The 20,349-nt window shown below is 36.6% G+C and overlaps 1 protein-coding gene across 3 annotated transcripts in view; it reads right to left on the reverse strand.

Annotated features, from left to right (window-relative positions):
- Positions 1-14,571, reverse strand: part of LOC129724379 (uncharacterized) — a 40,291-nt gene extending 25,720 nt beyond the window's left edge. For 2 of the 3 annotated variants that reach the window (XM_055679248.1, XM_055679249.1), the window contains exon 1: positions 14,074-14,571. In XM_055679248.1, the coding sequence (XP_055535223.1) occupies positions 14,074-14,444 (371 nt within the window). In that variant the 5' untranslated portion in view covers positions 14,445-14,571. The remainder of the gene's footprint in view (positions 1-14,073) is intronic. The other variant, XM_055679247.1, reaches the window with a different exon arrangement.
- Positions 14,572-20,349: the final 5,778 nt, after the last annotated feature.

The raw sequence follows: 20,349 nt of genomic DNA on the forward strand, positions 1-20,349 counted from the left end.
CGACGAGCTGAGCATTTTCTGTGTGTGTATGTGTATGTGTGTGTATGTGAAACTTTTCAATCTCACTCGATTTTCATAAAATTATTCTCAAATGAGAGGTCTAGTTGCCCCATAAACCCTATATTTTTTTTGTAATCGGATTTTTAGTTTGTATGTAATGCAGCTAATTTTTGGCAACACTTACAATCTCATATCGGTGTTAAAATCGTGGGTCAAGTAAACCGCTTTTTTGCAGTGAAATCGGTTATTTTGAATTGTGAGTGAAGCATAGGAGAGAAGTGATATTACGTTACTTCATAAAAGTGCACAAATATAATTAATTAAATAGTCTTTTTTGCCAAAAATTTACAGTAATCTTTCGACAGAAATTCTCTCAACACAAAGGGTAGTGTTTAATATAAAGCAAAAGTGCTTCGCTCCGCTGTATTGGTGAACACCACACTGTACGGCCAGGAAAGCACTAAGTGTATAATATAATTCACAACCCAAACAAATTAGTTTCGCGTTATACGCAGAGCATCTATAGTAAAAGGTACGTCAATCAATTACTTTATTTTCGAGGAAGTGATAAGTGAGTACATACCCAGAAATTTATTAACGGTAAATTTATTACCACAACAACACATAAATACACTGAAATAATCTCACCTGTTCATATTGTTTATTAAGTAGTTTAGTGTAAGATAAAAATTAGAATTCGTTTCAATTATTTCACCTTCTAGTATTCAACCCTAATTAAACGTCTGAAATTAATTATATATTTTGAGATACACCCATTGCTCTTGGCTTGCTTTGGGAGCCATCATCCGGTTCGAAGGACCATGTTGACGAGCGAGACTTGAATAACGAACGCGGACACTCGCGATGATGTATACGATCGCGATCCGCCGAGACGACAATACAGTGGACGGTAGAATGGCCAAGCGGCTTTCTTTTCACTGGTAAACACTTGTATTAACTACAAATTATTATTATTTATTTAACCGACAGAGCTTCTGCTTGGTGACCGGGTGGAATAAAACACTCATCTCTCTGATCGACTCATCTTAATTCATAGGGATCTCGGGCATTAACACCTATTGTTTTTTTTATATATTCTTTTGGCGCGAAGTGGAGAGCATGCCCGGCCAGGGTGTATCTCAAAATATATAATTAATTTCAGACGTTTAATTAGGGTTGAATACTAGGAGGTGAAATAATTAAACGAATTCTAATTTTTATCTTACACTAAACTACTTATTAAACACATATTATATGGGAGTGTTATAAATTTGCACTATTAGAACTTCCAATTAAAACGATGTGATCGGAAATGTGTCATGCATTCTTCATAGGATCGTCTGATAGACTCTCATTACTACAAAGCTTTTAAAATAGATGAGAAAATCCTTTAAAAACTAACGAACAAATAATTCATTAGACCCATTGGAAATGCCATAATTTGTATCTTGGCATATAATAACAATTTCATTGGAAAAACTCATGCATTTCGTGTTATTATCCTATAGAAATAACTTCACTAAAGGGACTGTTTCTTTCATATGATATGTACATGAAAACAAATTTTTTTTATAAAGGATACAAGAATTTATTATAAAAATAATATTTATTTTAAGAAATTCGTACTTGATTTTTGACTGCCCTATAAATCCTATAATCCTATAAATTAAAGCAAAAATGAATTGCGTCGGTCAGTGGCAATCACAACTTTCGAGAGATTTCACTACCGACTTCCTGACAAATGATTAATAGAAAAGAAATTACCGGTTCAACGTTGGCCACTTGATCCGAGTTCCAATGGTCTGTTCGTTGTTTGCCCTACGATTATATAAGTGCCAATTTCTACGGTGTGATCTATAGTTGTGAATATCTATGTAAGTTGAAACTCAAATGAAGTAAAAAAAAAAATAACTTACCCATTGGAGATAAGAAAATATCCTTCCAATCGCTCAATAAGACGCCGTCTTCTCGTGGTGTAGCCATTTTGAATAACTATCTGGATTATTCGATACCAAATCCAAACGTCAAAACAAAACTTCACAAGTTAAACTGACAAAAAGTCACAGCGACATGTGTTTTTAATGGATTTATCAATAAGATTTATATGTTGGTTTCGATACATGACGGTTTTAAATACCTACTTTATGAAATGTATTCCGCAATGTTGCCTGTAAATTTAAATTTTAACGGCACATGTTAGACGTAAATGAATTTCAAATAAAATGGATGTGAAAATCCGATAATTATTATTCCATTGTGCGATTCGTTAAAATTATTGTATCACATTTAATTTACAAATGGATTTCCAATGGAATCATATAAAATTAGGAGATCGTTTGGTACGTTAAATTCATTGGACAAATTTAATTGAGAATATATGTCGACTTGTTTCAGTGTAGCCCGTGTAAGGTTCATTTCCAAATCGATGAATTGAATAGAATTGAGTCGAAAGCTCTCTATCGATATTGGACTTGAGCCAAATTGGGCGCTAGCCGATTTATCGATACCTGCCAGTCTAAATCGATACACCCAACGCAAACGGGGAATATTTTATTACTTTAGGGCAATTTTTTATTACTTATTGTGTCTTATGACTGCGCATTATACACAAAGAGTAACAAACAAAAAGTAATAAAAATTATGACGGCCACACGCTTGTATGTGTTTCTGGAGAAGAACATACAGCCAAGCACCGCAGACTTCACTCGCTGCATTTGTATTGATGCAACGATCTGGTTCATTTTTGTCTCCCTTCATGCACACATAATCAGAATCTCAACCGTCATCCTCAAATGTCTAATTAGAAACACTTTCGTTCCGTCCCCCAGTGTTTACTTGAAATGGAAATATGTAATACTGTCTGACCAGAGTTGCCGAAGTTGCGAATATTGTCTGGTTAGGCACGAGTATTGTATTTTCAAACAGGTGCAAATGAGTTTCCATGAACCAATGAGTATGTGTTTTAGATATCTTGCAGGAAAGCGAATGTTTTTGTTTTTCTCTAACGCAGTTCACAGATCGTGATGTCATTTCAAGACGCATTTCAAGTCTTTGAAAACATCAACGTTTGCATACTCTATGACGGGGAAAATGTTGCTTGGCAGCTCTTGTCATATTTTTTCTCTGCTCCGTATGCGAACTAATACACGCACACCGGATGAATTGGAGATTGAAGAAACTTGTAACATGTGCAACATATGCGACGGTGTGTGATTTTTTTTTTGCTTGAGATGAAAAGGGAGCAGTTTTCGACAGAAAAAATCTTGCATGTGGTTGAAACGACCATTATTAGATAGTCGTACTCCCGTAACACGTGCTAAATATATGGCAGTATGTGTTGTTACTTGACTGGGGAAGAATTTTATTGCCTTTAAAGTAATAGGTTTGTTACCCAAAAAGCAATTTTGCGCTATTGCTTCTAAAGTAATAAGGAAAAGTTTTGCGTGTACTGGCCGATTTATCGATACCTAGCAAAATCGGATTTTTTTTCTTTTTTTTCTCAGATTTATCGATTTTATTAGATCATAACTATATATATATATATATATATATATATATATATATATATATATATATATATATATATATATATATATATATATATATATATATATATATATATATATATATATATATATATATATATATATATATATATATATATATATATATATATATATATATATATATATATATATATATATATATATATATATATATATATATATATATATATATATATATATATATATATATATATATATATATATATATATATATATATATATATATATATATATATATATATATATATATATATATATATATATATATATATATATATATATATATATATATATATATATATATATATATATACATATTTTAATTCGAACTCCATTCCCTCCCCTATATTACAATACTATATACACTAAAGAAAAATGAACAGATACGGTAATAAATATTTGTATTAAATGAGTAAATAAAGAGAAAGAAAATATGGACAGTAAAATGGATTCATGTTCTTTGCATTGTTCTTTTATTATTACTATCTTTGTTTACTATTACAATTATTATGTTTGTTTTTACACTCACACTTCTTTTCCTTCTACCTTAAATATCTATAAACTCATATCTATATAATGAAAAAAAAAAATCTCTACGTGATTTGCAGCAACATTGTGCTGCAAAGCCTTTTTTTAGGAAAAACATGAGTGGATTAGAGATGGAAATCGACAGGGAAAGGAACGATGAAGATCTTCTACTACATAGTAAATCGGTCGAAGATGCGCCCTCTTGTTCGTCGTCCATTCTAAACACTCCGGAAAAAACTGGTGTGGCTATGGAGGATGTATACGCTGACGATGACGACTATGAAGATGGTATCAACGTAACCCTCTTATCAACGCCACCATCAAATCAGCTCCCGCCGACCAGAACGGAGCAACCCAAAACCCCATCAAACGGGAATGATAAGAAAGGGCAAGGGAAACTCAGTGGAGCAGGTCTGAAACGCTTCAAAAAATTGAGAGAGAGTGGGTATAGCCGACAGGAAGCACACCAGTTGGCTCAAATTCCACACAGAGCAACAGACCTCTCCAAACGGCCTAGGAACTCGGACCTGAATGGATCGAACAGCAGTGGAAATCCGCGACCTCCAAAACTGCCACGCAGACGGGGAGTGCACGATCCACGGCTACTAGATCCGTTCAGCAGCGTATCGAGGCGATTAGGGCTCAAGGAGTACACCCTTCCTACAAAAATGTCGTTACTGGTGTTAAGCTTGGTATCCCAGTCGGATATCCAAATATAGAACTCACCACCCAACAGCTAAACGACACCCAGAATGCGGTAATTTCGAAAGTGACAGAGCAAAGGAAAGGCTCTAAAACCTAAGTTTGGACATTGTGCGTTCAAATCGGGTTACTTGGTTATCCTTTGCAAAAACCAGGAAACAGCAGGGTGGCTAAAGTCCGTCGTGTCATCCATAAAACCCTGGCCGGGGGCAGAACTTTTTGCAGTCGATGAGAAGGACATCTATCGCCCAGTGATCAGGTTCTTTCCACTAAGTGTAGCAGACACTACGGACAGGATTCTTGCGCTACTTGAGAGCCAAAACGATGGGCTGGTAGTAGATGCGTGGAGAATACTCCAACGTAACGCTTTAAACCAGCACGTAGAACTTGTGTTCACAGTCGATGGGGTTTCTATGAACTCCATCAAAAAATCCAAGTTTGTGCTAGATTATAAATTTGGATCTGCCCAACTGAGGCAAAAGCTCAAGAAAAAAGTTCAGGTGGACACAACTGAACTAAATGTGCAAAACAACTTATCTAGTGGGGGATCAGAGCTCACGGGCGGTCCCATTATCGTAAAAACCCACAAGGTTACTGGAGATGCTGGGACGAATATCGACGTTCAAAGCCAAATCCCAGGACCAAGTGGAGTTAACGAAATGGGACGTAACTTGGAGCAAACTGATCGTACCACGCAAAATGCAAACTACAGGAGGATAAAACTGCAATCGAGCGATAATCCAAACACTGGCAACCGCATGTCAAACAGTGGGAAGCAAAGACCACCACAACGATGCGGAGATCCAAGCAGAAGAAATGAATGATAGAAATATCAAATGCGTTCAAGTGAATCTGTACCACGCAAAGAGAGCAACCGCTGTACTTTGGAAGCGATTCACGGAGAGCAAACTGGATGTTGCGTTTATCCAGGAGCCATGGACATATAACAGTAGGATACAAGGATTTCCTTCAAACGTATGTAAGCTAATTTATGACGATTGTCAGCCCTCGCCGAGGGCCGCAATCCTAGTAAACAGGAGAGCTAATTTCTTTCCAATTACAGAATTCATGTCAAGAGACTTGACAGCGATCACGTTGGAGGCACCAACGACCCACGGCAAACCTGAAATTTGTATCGCGTCAGCATACTTTCCAGGTGACGTGGGAGAAGTTCCTCCACCAGAGGTCGCTAGATTGGTTTCTTACTGTAAGGAACAAAACAAAGCTTTTATAATTGGATGTGATGCAAGCGCCCATCACACGATTTGGGCAAGCACAGACATCAACAACAGAGGTGAGTACCTTTTAGACTTTATATCATCACAAGGGATAGATATATGTAATAAGGGGGATAAACCAACTTTTGTAAATGTATTAAGACAAGAAGTTCTTGACCTTACACTATGTAGCCCGGTGATATCCGGCAGAATAAAAAATTGGCACGTATCAGATGAAGAATCTTTATCTGACCGCAAGCAAATCTTATTTGATTATGAAGCAAATCAAGAACGCACTGAGTTCATAAGGGACCCCAGAAAAACAAACTGGGAGCTTTATAATTCAAAGCTAATGGTAGCTTTGAACAGCTACGAAGGAGGTTCAAAATCATACAGAGAGTTGGAAGAAAATTCCAAATATCTCTCAAATTTGATCCAACAGTCTTACCTTGATTGCTGCCCTGCAAAGATACGCTCTACAAATAGAGAAGTACCTTGGTGGAATCAATCTCTACAAAAACTTCGGAAAAAAACTCGGAAACTCTTCAACCGGGCTAAACGAACCCAACAGTGGGACGAATACAAGCAATCCCTCACCGCCTATAATAAAGAAATAAGAAGATCAAAAAGGATTCACTGGAGGCATACATGTGAAAACATTGAAAATACTCCAACAGCCGCCAGGCTGCAAAAAATTCTTGCGAAAGATCACTCAAATGAGTTGGGTACTCTAAGAAAAGAAGATGGTTCTTGTACTAGCTCTGCTAGAGAAATATTAGAGTTAATGATGAAAACACACTTTCCTGGGTCGATCATTAACTCAAGTGAAGACCAAAGTACATCTGTATCAAGTACTGGAAATCTTATAACCAGGACAGAAATTCACGAAACAGTGAATACGATGACTGGGCTAGAAAGAACTAGGGATGATGCAATTACTTTGGCCAACCAAATTTTTACCGAAAGTAGAGTTGAATGGGCAAAAGACTCCTTTGAACCCTTCAAGTCACCTGGTAGAGACGGAATCTATCCGGTACTACTACAGAAGGGTAAAACAGTTCTGATGCCCATTCTAACACAACTCTTTCAATCCAGCTTAATTCTAGGCTATATTCCGGAAGCGTGGCGACAAGTACGGGTTATTTTTGTCCCTAAGGCCAACAAAAGGAACAAATCTCTGCCAAAATCCTTTAGGCCAATTAGCTTATCGTCAGTCGTTCTCAAAACAATGGAAAAAATAATCGGTGAGCACATCAAATCATCATATCTCTCTAAAACTCCTCTTAGTAAATATCAATTTGCTTACCAGGAGGGGAAATCGTCGGTAACTGCACTCCATACTATAGTTACAAAACTAGAAAAAATTTTTGCTGCAAAAGAAATTTCCCTTGCGGCGTTCCTTGATATTGAAGGAGCATTTGATAACTCGTCTCATGACTCAATGGCTGCTGCAATGGAGAAACGTGGTTTTGACAATTGCATTATTCATTGGATAAGCGAGATGTTATCAAAAAGAGAAATGGCAGCAAGCCTTGGTAGCTCTAATATAAGTGTAACAGCTATAAAAGGGTGCCAACAAGGAGGGGTGATATCTCCTCTGCTGTGGTCATTAATAGTTGATGATCTTCTAAAAAAATTGATGGAAGAAGGCTTTGAAGTAGTTGGATTTGCTGATGATATTGTCATTATTGTTCGTGGCAAGTATGATGATATCATCGCAAACCGAATGCAAATTGCTTTAAACATTATTTCCTCGTGGTGCGATAGGGAAGGCTTAAATGTAAGTCCCTCAAAAACCACTATCGTCCCGTTTACACGTAGAAAAAAACTATGCTTAATGATATTAGGCTAAAAGGTGAGCTTCTTAAACTCTCAGATAACGTCAAATACCTTGGAGTAACTCTTGACAAAAAACTTAACTGGAATACACATCTAGAGCAGGCAATAAAAAAAGCTACAAATACTCTATGGATATGTAATTAAACTTTTGGTAAACAATGGGGACTCAAACCGAAAATGATCCATTGGATTTATTCGGCTATAGTGAGACCCAGAATTACCTATGCTTTACTAGTCTGGTGGACAAAAACAAGGGAGAAAGGTGCTCAAGATAAGTTGGAAAAACTTCAACGGCTAGCCACTCTCTCAATAACGGGTGCAATGAGAAGCACACCCACCAAGGCTTGGAAGCTCTACTGTTTATGCTTCCACTGCATCAATTCATACAATTAGAAGCCGAAAAGAGTGCCTTACGGATCAAAAGATCATTAAGGCTCTTTGAGGGTGATTTAACGGGTCATCTAGGTATTCTAAAAACTATTCGTATCAATCCCCTAGTGATCAACAATGAAGATCGGATGGAGAAAAGATACAATTTTGAAAGACGATTTCGAATGTTTGAACCTGAGCGTGATGTTTGGGAACGCGGTGGTCCTGATCTCCGCCCAGGATCAATCATTTTCTACACAGATGGTTCAAAAATGAACAATCGAGTGGAAGCAGGAGTAACTGGCCCAGAAATAGACCTGTCAGTTCCAATGGGCCAATGGCCAACTGTCTTCCAAGCTGAAGTCCAAGCAATACTAGAATGTTCTGAAATATGCCTACGCAGGAAATACAGACACTCAAACATTTGCATGATGTCCGACAGTCAAGCAGCGTTGAAGGCTTTGAAGTCTGCGACATGCACATCAAAACTAGTTTGGGAGTGTGTTCAATCACTCCAAACACTGGGTTGTAATAATCAAGTAGACTTATACTGGGTTCCTGGTCACTGTGGAATAGATGAAAGAGCCGATGAATTGGCAAGACTTGGATCGTCTCATCAGTTCATAGGACCAGAACCCTTCTGTGGTCTATCCGCTTGTTACCTTAGAATGGAACTAAAAGCATGGGAAACTCGGAAAGTGGAATCCAACTGGAAAAACACCTTCACCGGTAGGCAGTCGAAACGTTTCAACACTCCGAACGTTTCTAGGACTCGTAAAATACTGGATCTTTCAAAAAAAGATCTAAGCACGTATACTGGTTTGATAACAGGGCATTGTCCGAGCCGTTATCATTTGAAGGTTATGAAAAAACTTCAAGATGATACATGTCGAGTATGTGGCATGGAAAAAGAAGACTAGGAACATCTGTTATGCCGATGTCCGGCAATTTTTATCAAAAGATATAAGTTCTTCGAGAGAGGTCTTCTGGAACCCTCTGAAATCTGGAGAACAAATCCCAGTACGGTTGTGCGCTTCATACGAAGTATAATACCGGACTGGACTTATGCTATTGGCCAGACTATAACGACCACTTCCAATAGTGATACGTTATCCTGACTAAGCAAAAATTTAAAAGGGGGAATATGTCACAAAATATCAAAAAATTGGTCGCAGTGACGAAAATACCCAACACGGAAAAAAAATTTATTTATCAAGATGTGAAAATCACGAAAGTTTATTATTTCAGAAACTACACAACCGATTTTAACAAAATTGGTTTTTAATACTCGGGGTACCCAAAAGACCCTTAACTTTTGAATTTTATAAAGAATGGACATGTGGTTCAAAAGTTATGGAAAGAAACGAGCTCTGGAGACTATTTATTCTCCCTCATGTTTCTCAGAGATTGCTGGACCGACTTTTGTAAAATCAGCGTCATATGGAAGATCTAGTTGTCCCATAAGACCCTATTGATTTTTGTTTGCAATCGGACTTTTATTTTGCCTGTTATGTTCAAAAATGTGAAATCTAGTTATGAAAAGAAACATATTTCGAAGACTACTTAAACTCACTCACTTTTCTCGGAGATGGCTGAACCGATTTCCACAAAATTAGTGTCAAATGAAAGGTAACACCCTATTGAATTTTACTGTAATCGGACTGTAACTTCGTCAGTAATGTATCACAATGGGGAAATCACGCAACTTCATTATCACAGAAACTACACAACCGATTTGAACAATACTGATATCAGATGAACGGGCTAGTTAAGGGTTAACTGATGAATTATAATGATTGAACGCGTAATTCAAAAGTTGTGAATAGAAAGTTATATTTGAAATAGAAAAAAAACACTGTAAATAGTCGGATCTAAAATGATATTTTACCGAATTATACATAATCGAGTCTATATGTAATCGAATCCAACTTAAATATGAGTACAGTGACGTTTCGATTGTACCACGGTAATAAAATTTTCGCGTCATATGTTTGAAACATATTTATTTCATATTATTTGCATGTGTAATGTATGTTCATATGTGTTTGAATGTTATGTTTTAAATGTAACAGTTTCACTGTTAGCTACCAAAAATTCGTTACTTAGAGTGATAAATCAATCCAGCAAATATTATCAAGGTGTTTTTTTTCCGAAAATTGAAGTGTTCGTGTAAATGATTTAAAAAAATATTAAGTATGAATGAAAAGGGCTGGGTCTCACCGCTAGGTAGATGCATTTGGTTTTTTTTTAATGTTGTTTATATTTTCATCTTTTCTATACTTTTGTTATTTTTTTTTTTTGTTTTTTGTCTAATATTTTTTTAGTTTTTTATTTTTTTTATATTTTTAAAATTCTTTATTATCAAGGTGCATTTTTTTCTAAAAACTGAGGTGTTTGTGTAAATCTATTTCAACTAAAAATAAGTTCGAATGAGAAAGACTGGGTCTCACCGCTAGGTGGATTTGTTCGGGAAATTTGGCCGCGTACCATTTCCGATTTCTTCATGAGGAAATAACGTACAAAATTGGTAAAAATATGTTTTTGCGGGTTTTATATTAAACTTCAAGGAAAAAATACAAGAAAAAAACAATTGTCTGCTGTTCTGATGAATTCTCGAATTTTTTGTCGAATACATGCCATCAATTTCTGCACAGTGGCAACATCAACCGTATCGGCCATTTTTATCCACCACATCGCCATATCAGATCAGATGACGTTTGATTGATTTGCCACACTTCTTCAATTTACGCTTGACTATTGCCCAACATCTTTCGATGGAACGAAACTGTGTGCAGTTTGGTGGAATAATCCTGATCACCTCAATATTATTCTGCTTGTACCATTCCAATACATCCCGAGCGTAGTGGCAGCTAGCTAAATCACGGGGCCTTCATGTGACTGGATGAACGGCAAAACTATCGCCTGAAGACACTTCTCCATGTAAACTTATCCATTCATGGCTGCTTCAGTGATGAAAACTTTTGTCTTCTATCCACAGTTACAGATGGGCGAATTTATCCGCGAAAACAAATTTGAACCTAACACCAGCATTCCCCCTTACGGTTGGCAAGGTAAAATTTCCGACCCGGGATTTGTCCGAAGTTGACGTATGTTTCATCGTCCATCAAAATACTGCCGTTGTGCTCTGTCAGAACTTGCTCGGGCTTTGGCAACCAGCTTCTGTTTCAGCGTCCGGTTGGGTTCACTGGCATGATATGATCGTAATCCTTCACGCATACAGGTTCGACGAACTATTTGCTGCATTGAACAATTTCGCCAAATCACGGAGAGAAACCCCAGGATTATTCCGGACTGCCCTGATGACCTTCACTCGTAGTTTCCAACTCCTACTTTTGGTTTGTTTGGCGTGCAAAGTGTCCCGGTAACGTTTGAGCACGGTACAGTCGATTTCGGTAGTTTGAGAGCCTTGGCGATCATTCTTACTGATCAAGTTTGGTTTTCAATGTAGGTGTGCACAATTTTTTTTCGTCTCGCGTTCCATCTTGGATAACTTTTCAACACGTGTACCAATCCTGACAAAATTTTCAAGTAAACAAGCCTTCCAGATCAGAACGCTGTCATTAGTTTCTTGGTACGACAACTAGAGGCGCTGCGATGAATAAAAGGAAACGGCCAAATACTAAGTGGAACAACCTTTATTAGAGATTCACCACCAACAATTCATCAAAATGTTTGGTTACTATTAATAATTATAAGAAAATCACTCAGCGACTGCAAGAATATTGAAAAAATAATTCAGAAGTTGCACTTAGAGATGCCAAGGTTCTTGGTTGAACTATATTCTTCCATTAGCCGTGTCTATTTTTCTTGACCTGAAAGAAGAAACGAAGGCCTTGAGAAGCTCCTATAAATTGACGAACTAGAGCAAGTGCACAATGGTCCAGAAACCCAATTTATGGAAAAATCTATAGCTCGGTGGCAATATTTTAGAGAAAAACTTTCTGTTAACATATCGTAAGGCGCTGTTTTCATGTTATCAAAAGTTAGGGTGACAAAAATGTCCGATAAAATCAGATACACTAAGGTCGCTTTTTACGCGGTTTTTTTACGCGGATTCCGGAATTTACGCGGTTTTTTACGCGGATTCCGGAATTTACGCAGTTTTTTTTACGCGAATTCCGGAGTTTACGCGGTGTTTTTTACGCGGATTCCGGAATTTACGCGGTTTTTTTTTACGCGGCACGTATCCCCCGCGTAAAAAGCGACTTTAGTGTATGTAATTTTCTAGTCAGTTTAGGTAGAGATAGAGATTGTCCTACAATGCGAGCAACTTTGTAGAAATGTTTTTTTCTATCTTCGAAAATAACTGATTTAGCTTGAAAAAAAAAACGCTAAAGATCCAACAAAAATTGATTGTTTTCAATTAAGATTAATCTCTGCAATTTTAAGCACAACTGAAGCACTTTGCGTGACTAGTTCCAAAATAGGTTGACCCGGGAAAATGACTTTGTTTGATATATATTTTCAAAAATTTATAACATTTCAACAAGTTGATCACATTTTGATATTTTTGGATAAAACTATAGATCATTGTTTGTAGTTTTTTGAGAAAACACAGAAAAGTCGAAGACAAGGCAGTAAAAGAAAAAGTACCAGAATAACCCGCAGTAAAATTTATAACCGACACCCACCTGTGGGCCATGCGTTCAAAAAATTTAAAACTTCTGATTTAAACCGTGATCGCAATGTTGATAGGGATTTCGGCTACTGTTTCATACATTTTTCGCTGTATTTACTGCCCTTTCTGAATTAGAAGTGTGTAAAAAATGTAATAGTGATGTGCGGTTTTCACAGTCGAGCAAGCGTGGACTAGGCTTCAAGATTCTTGTGTCTTGTTCAAACTGCGGTGATGCCGATGTTAATTCAAATGTCCTCTAATACATAATCATGCTCTTGGGTTAACCGTTGGACCGAGCATGTACGAGTTTTGCGTGGAATCGGACGCCAACCGCGTCAAAGTCGCTGAACATCGCATGTCTGATATCGCGAAAGAGGGTAGGCGCAGCCTTGCATCAGATAAAAAAACATCAGAAAAATAAAACCCAGAAAGGACAACCTTACGGCGCAGGGATAGCTGACTGAAGGTAAAAAAGTATTGGGGCTTTGTTATTGCGATTGTGGAGATTTATAGCATTTCGAAACTTTAAACGCGTTTTTCTGGTTTTTCTCAAAACCATGTTTTCAAAATCGGCGAGCAGTAGAACTGAAAAAGTTTCATCCGATTGACTTGAAATTTTAACTGTAGCTTCTTCATTAGATTGTCTAGTGAAGTACACACGATTTTAGCGATTGATTAACAACAACAAAAGTTATAAACATAGACGATTTTTTTTGTCAAAATTTTTTTTTCTTCTTCCAAACCATTGCCATTTTGCGAAGAAAAATTCTAAAAATATAATCATGTGTACTTCACCAGCGACACTTATGTAGATAATGAAAATTTTTTTGTTTTGGTGATAGGTGGAGTTGGGCACGACTTCTACGGCTCGCCGCGGAAGAACCTTTTTAAAAAGCGGTTCACGGCAATCGCTGCACAGCCGCCATTTTGTAACAAAAATAGCAATAAAAATTTTTTATACTCTGCAAGAGTTGCTTAATCCAATGATATATTATTTATACACCTTACATCTCAAATGTCCTTTTAAAAAAATCATAAAAAGCCTTGTTTTTGACCGTTTGGTGGATATTACCCCTTAACCAAGTCGCTGATCGGAAAAATACTTATCAGTGACAAATAAGCAGTTACCTTGTTTGAGTGCCGTTGCTACAAAAATAAAGTATAACCAAAACATTCAACATTCCAACATAATAAGTATATTCAAAATACTTACACTCGACTTCGGTTTCTGCGCCTGTGATATTTTCCGGAATGTAAAGGGTGCACACTTTGTTTCGGATTTTCCAATACTTTAACATGATTGTCGCTGGCAGAGCGTCGACGATTTGCTGTACCAGCCACTAACCCGAAAAGAGCAGCTGCTTCTTGTATCAATTTCGGAGGCTGCGGATCCTGACAATTGAACACATCTTCGGCAAAATCAACCAAATCAAACTCAGACGTCTCAAACCCGGAATCGACATTAAACCCTTCATGCGACTTTCCCAGACGAGGTAAAGCAGGCTTTGCTCTACGGCGAAACGCTACTGGGCTTTTTTGTGTGGAAATTGAATACCTACTGGATATGCTTTGCTTACGATGCATTTAAGAAACACTACCGTGATATACTTTCTCAACCAAACACAGTGAATCGATATTCCAAACTATCTACTCAGGAGCATAAGTATTTGCTGGGTACAGAACGAACTGAGAACAAAAAATGTAAACAAACGAGTACCAACCAGGGGCGGACGAAGGCTGATTTGAGCTGCAGGCGAAGACTGATTTTGCCGCCCCCCTTCCCCCTACGTTTCCGACATATCAATTTCTTGAGGCACCTGTCTTCAATCGTAAATTCGTCTTTATTAGTTTTAATTTTGAGAAACTTCTCTCGCCACTTGCTACACTAATGGGTAAAGTAAGTAAAATTCTCAAAGATACAAAAATGTTTGTAAAAGTTTCAATCAGTTGATTTTTTGTAATGTAGTTTAACACATTCATTGGAGTCGGCTGGCAACATAGGTGACAGAAAAACAAGTTCTTGGTTCATTTCATGTCCATCGATGTCACACTCTTTCTTGTGTGTGAGGATTTTCTGTGTTTAGCAGACTGCTAAGCCGTAATCACCACATATGAACAATCATTGAATAAAATTTTGCCATTGGAATTACTTTGAGAATTATTCCATGAACGATGTTTAGCGTTAAAATCGCCGATTATGAAAAATTTCGAACGATTTCTGGTGAGTTTTTGTAAATCACCTTTAAAATAATTTTTGAGCTCGCGTGTGCATTGAAATGGTATATATGCTGCGGCAATAAATAAAATCCCAAGTTCAGTTTGAACTTCAATTCCCAAAGTTTCAATAACTTTCGTCTCAAGATGGGGAAGAGCACGATGTTTGATTCGGCGATGAATAACAATTGCAACTCCACCGCCGGAACCCTGAATCCTATCATATCTATGAACCACGTAATTGGGATCATATCTTAATTTTATGTTAGGTTTCAAAAATGTTTCAGTAATAATTGCAATATGCACATTATTTACTGTTAAAAAATTAAAAAGCTCATTCTCATTGGCCTTCAATGAGCGAGCATTCCAATTCAAAATTTTGATCGGTTTATTTAAAATCATTGCTAAATTTTAAATTAGAAACAATTTTAATAGTAAAATTTGTGCCTATTTGAATGGCTTCAAACATTGATTTTGCCTGCAACATGGCGTTCATAAGATCGAACATTGCTTGTTGCAGAAAAGAAAGTTTACCTGCCGTAATAGGCCCCAGGCAGTTGAAATTAGAAAAAATATTTTCGGTAGCAATATTAGCTGGGGTAATAATTATTTTCTAGCGTGTTTTGCTTACCCATATTAGCGGTCATTTTCGAACTACCTGTAACCTGTGCATATGTTAAACGGGTATGCAAAGAAGTAGGTAAACTATGCGTCACTGGTACGCTTGGAGAGTTTTGTTTCGAAGTTTGTTTTGAATTTTGCTTGCCTTGCCTTGCCCTAACAATTGCTAAACAGGCTGGGCATTGATAAAATTTCGACATATAGTTGCCGTTACAATTCGCACAGCGAAAATTTTTACTCTCTTTCACAGGACATGTGTCCTTTTTGTGAGAAGAGTCTCCACAAATGAGGCATTTTTGGTCCATGTTACAGAACTTTGAACCATGGCCATAACGTTGGCAAATACGGCATTGGGTGATATGCTTTTCACCTCCGCCAAACTTCCTATAAGCTTCTCATTTTATACGCACGTTATATAAAGCATGTGCTTTTTCAAAAAATTCAAGTTATTAACCGCACTGCGGTTAAAATGAATTAAATAGTTTACAAGGGAAATTCCAGTTCGCTGACTGTTTTCGCCTCGTGATTTTTGTAGGGAGTAACAGCATCTTATTTATTTATTTATTTATTTATTTCGTCAAGCAAATGTAGACTACAGTTATAATAATACAATGTTTTCTTATATTCTATACATTATTTCCAGTAGTTAGTCGTTTTTTTATTTGATTTCTGCCCATGGTGATGTCGATATTTTCGCAGTGCTGATTATAGTGACGCATCATGCGATATATTGGGCCATTTTTTAAGTAGTTTGTTCTGTGAGAATTTTCCGAAAATATTTTACGATTTCTTAATTGACGACTGGGTGCATAAAAATTTAGTTGTGATAATAATTGAGTAGATTGCACGCGTTGAGAAATAATGTCATTGATAAAATAAAGCATTGAAAGATCGCGGCGTTCTTTAAGTGCTTGTATGTCTATAAGCATGCAGCGTGCTTCATATGATGGTAAGGGAAATGATGTCCAATTTAGCTTACGAAGCACGTACAAAAGAAATTATTTTTGGACAGATTCAATGCGTTCTTCATGTGTGGCAATATAGGGATTCCATACAATGCTACAGTATTCCAGAATTGGTCGGACGTATGTAATATATAATAGTTTGATTGTATATGGGTCTTGAAAATTGTGGCCGAAGCGTTTTATAAAGCCCAGCATACTATTTGCTTTGTTGATAATTGTATTATAATGTTCTATGAATGTAAGTTTGGAGTCTAAGATTACGCCTAGGTCCCTTACGATTTTGCATTTTTCTACTGGTTGGTTTCCTAAGAAAATGTTTGTAGGGCGTGTTACTGTTTTTCTGCTAAAGGCTATTGAATTACATTTTTAATGTTGAGTTGTAATAAGCTTTTGTTGCACCAAGTGTAGAATACATTAATTTCATTCTGGAATATTTCGAAGTCTTCTGCATTGGTTATTTCTATAAAGAGCTTCATGTCATCAGCATATACAAGCACATGTATTGACTTAAGAAGAAAGGAAATGTCATTTACGTATAATATAAAAAGAAGAGGGTCCAGGTGGGAACCTTGAGGAACCCCAGAAGTTACTTCTATTGGGTTTGAAAAGGAATTTTGAAAGCGGACTATTTGTGTTCGTTTTGTTAAGTATGACTGCAGCCATTCCAAAAATTTTGTTTCAGTTCCGTATTTTTCGAGCTTGAAGAGCAATAATGGTATGTCGATTCTGTCAAATGCCTTGCTAAAGTCCGTATAAAGAGCTTTTACGTGGTTACCGTTGTCCATTACAGTCAGAGTGAAAGTTATGAATTCCAAAAGATTTGTGGTAGTTGATCGGCCTTTGTAAAAGCCGTGCTGTTGAGTTGTAATTTGGTGTTTTACTTGTTGAAAGATTTTTTCATTAATTATTGATTCAAATAATTTTGGAATGCATGAAATAATGGCAATTCCACGATAATTAAGAATGTCAGATTTAGCGCCAGATTTGAAAATTGGCACTAAATATGAAGTTTTCCAGAGTTCTGGGAAAATTCCATTCTTCAGGGACATGTTAAAAAGGTGTTGTAAGGGTGTAGATAGTTCTTCTGCCAAGTTTTTGAGAAAAATTGGAGCTATTCTGTCAGGTCCAGGACCTTTCGTAGCGTCTAAATTTTTAAGTGCGTTTTGAATTTCGAATTCAGATATTTGATGGACAGATAAAGAATTCGAAAATTCAGGAAAATACGAGAAGTATTCGCGGTCGCGATCTGTTTCTTCATATGTGGTGTAAATTTCTTGAAAAAAAGTGGCAAAAAGACTACATATTTCATTACTAGTTTGTCCTACATTACTGTCAAGATGCATTCGTGATGGAAAGTTGTTACTTTTTAGTTTGGTTTTTACGTAATTAAAGAAGTTCTTAGGGCAAGACTTGATTTGATGTTCGATTTCACGATTATGTTCTTCATGTGCAATTTTAATGGCTGCGTCAAGTTGACAACAAATTTCTTGGTAATTTTGAAGATTTTCGCTATTGTTGTCTTTTTTGTATATTTTATGTGCTTTTTGTTTTCTATTTTTTAGGTTCTTCAATTGTGGATTAAACCACACTGGATATTTGTTGGTGTTCGTTCGTCTTCTTTTTTTAGAGGTACATTTTCTGATATAATTTGATTAATTATTTCATAAAATTTTGTTACTTCTTCGTTGACATTTCCTTCTTTACAAATTATACTACGCCAATTTATTATGCGAAGTCTACGTTTGACTTGTTCGAAGTCAGTTTTGTGGTATTCCGGTACATCCTCGTACTCGCAGTCGCTGGGGTACGAAGTGTTATTCATTACTATTGAATATTCAATTGCTGTGTGGAATGCTTCATTTTTCCAGATGGGAGTCAATGATGCATCTACACAGAAGTCTTTAGTGCAGTTTGTGAATAATAGGTCTAAATAAGCATTTTGTTTGTTTTTGACATGATTGATTTGATATAGACCGAGTTCTGAGGATTTGCCAAAAAGATACTGCAGTGTTTCGTTTTCGCCTACGACTGGGAGTAAGATAGATTCATTTTCAATGTCTGCATTACGTTGGTTGAATCAATTCGACTTTCCCAACGCGTTACACTCAGAGGCTTTACCTTAAGAGAAGTAATGTGTTTTTTGAGAACACTCCAACGATTAGTTGATGCAGAAAAGAAGTTGAAAATTTCTTGAACGACACTGAAAAAGTCTACTGCATCAAAACATGACTTGGCACCATCGTTAACAACAAGATTGAGATAATGGTTGCCGCATGGAACGGATTGATTTTTACAAAAATTGATTTTTACAAAAAAAGTTTAAGAGATTATTCCAGATCTTGACGTTTCATGCATTTCTAAAACCATTTTTTTTTTCAATATCGAACATTTTACAAACTACCTGTGCATTTTTTATCGGCCGAAAAAATTAAACTTTGACCGCTTTGAGCCACCACTTTTCGAAGTCCGACTGAGCTGAAATTTTGCAAGAAGACTGTGACATGTGGAGTGTGAGTACAACGTTAGTACATAAAAATGTGGATGTAGTTATTTGTGTGAGTGCGCGATATTTGCATTGAAAAGTTCTGTATCACTAAGCTCGAAGCTCTGACAACAAACAACTTTCCCCAATAGCACAAAATATTACTTTTAATAAATTATTACTTTGGTTCACGATAAAGTCTCGCGAGCTCTATCAAGTATGTAGTTCGTAAGGCCATCACCTTTCGCATCCTGCAAATTGTATGGCACATGTCTGGTTGCGTCGTACGTGAATGGAAATCCTGCTAGCGAGAGAAAAAATTTCTTCGTCGCTTAAAAAATAAGCACACGCACTAGCCGTCTGTTTGCCGCCCCTCGATGATTGACGAGCAGGCGACCGCCTGCTTCGCCTACGCGTTAATCCGCCCCTGGTACCAACCGAACAAACCCGATGCAACATTAAAGGGGATGAGCACGGAAAGATGAAATTAGAATTTATCATCACGCGGGTTCAAAAAGGATTTCCGTCGAATCAAACTTATGGAAAAATAAGTAAAGCATGGAGTTTGATCTTATATAAAAATGAATTTCAACAGAAGTTCTGTTTTTTTTTCACCAAAACTTTTTTTGAATATTATATATATAATATGTGTTTATGCGTATGCGTTTGTCTGTATACTTATGATTGTGTGTATGTGTGTGTGTCATTATGTGGGTGTAGTTGCCCGTTTTCCCAGACGGAAAGGGGTTAGAAGCATAATGAGTACATTAATTTGGTTGCTGATTAAAGCATTCAAAATGACAAAAAAAGGTATGTGTATATATATATATAATATATAATGGTATAATGGTGAAAAATACATTTTGAATTCACGCATCAAAAATTAGAAATCAGAGAGCTCACTGAGCTCTGAGGCATAATGACGCTTACACTTACACTTACACTCTTACAAAACACAATTTGAAGGTGTATAAAAGTATAACAAGCACTTGTACATACATGCACATTTTTTTTGTGTGATGACATGAAAAGTTTTTAAATTTTAGAATCTTTTTGAGTAGTTCAACATGGCATATTAACGCTCTCCCCAGTGAGAGAAATCAGTTTTTGCGTCAAAAAATTACCTTCAAACTTATCAAACTCATCAATTACATGCACAATTAGCACAAACTGTTTTTCATATGAAAGATTGATGTGTTCTCTAACC

The sequence above is a fragment of the Wyeomyia smithii genome, chromosome 2, assembly GCF_029784165.1.
Source record: "Wyeomyia smithii strain HCP4-BCI-WySm-NY-G18 chromosome 2, ASM2978416v1, whole genome shotgun sequence".
NCBI classification, from domain to species: Eukaryota; Metazoa; Arthropoda; class Insecta; order Diptera; family Culicidae; genus Wyeomyia; species Wyeomyia smithii.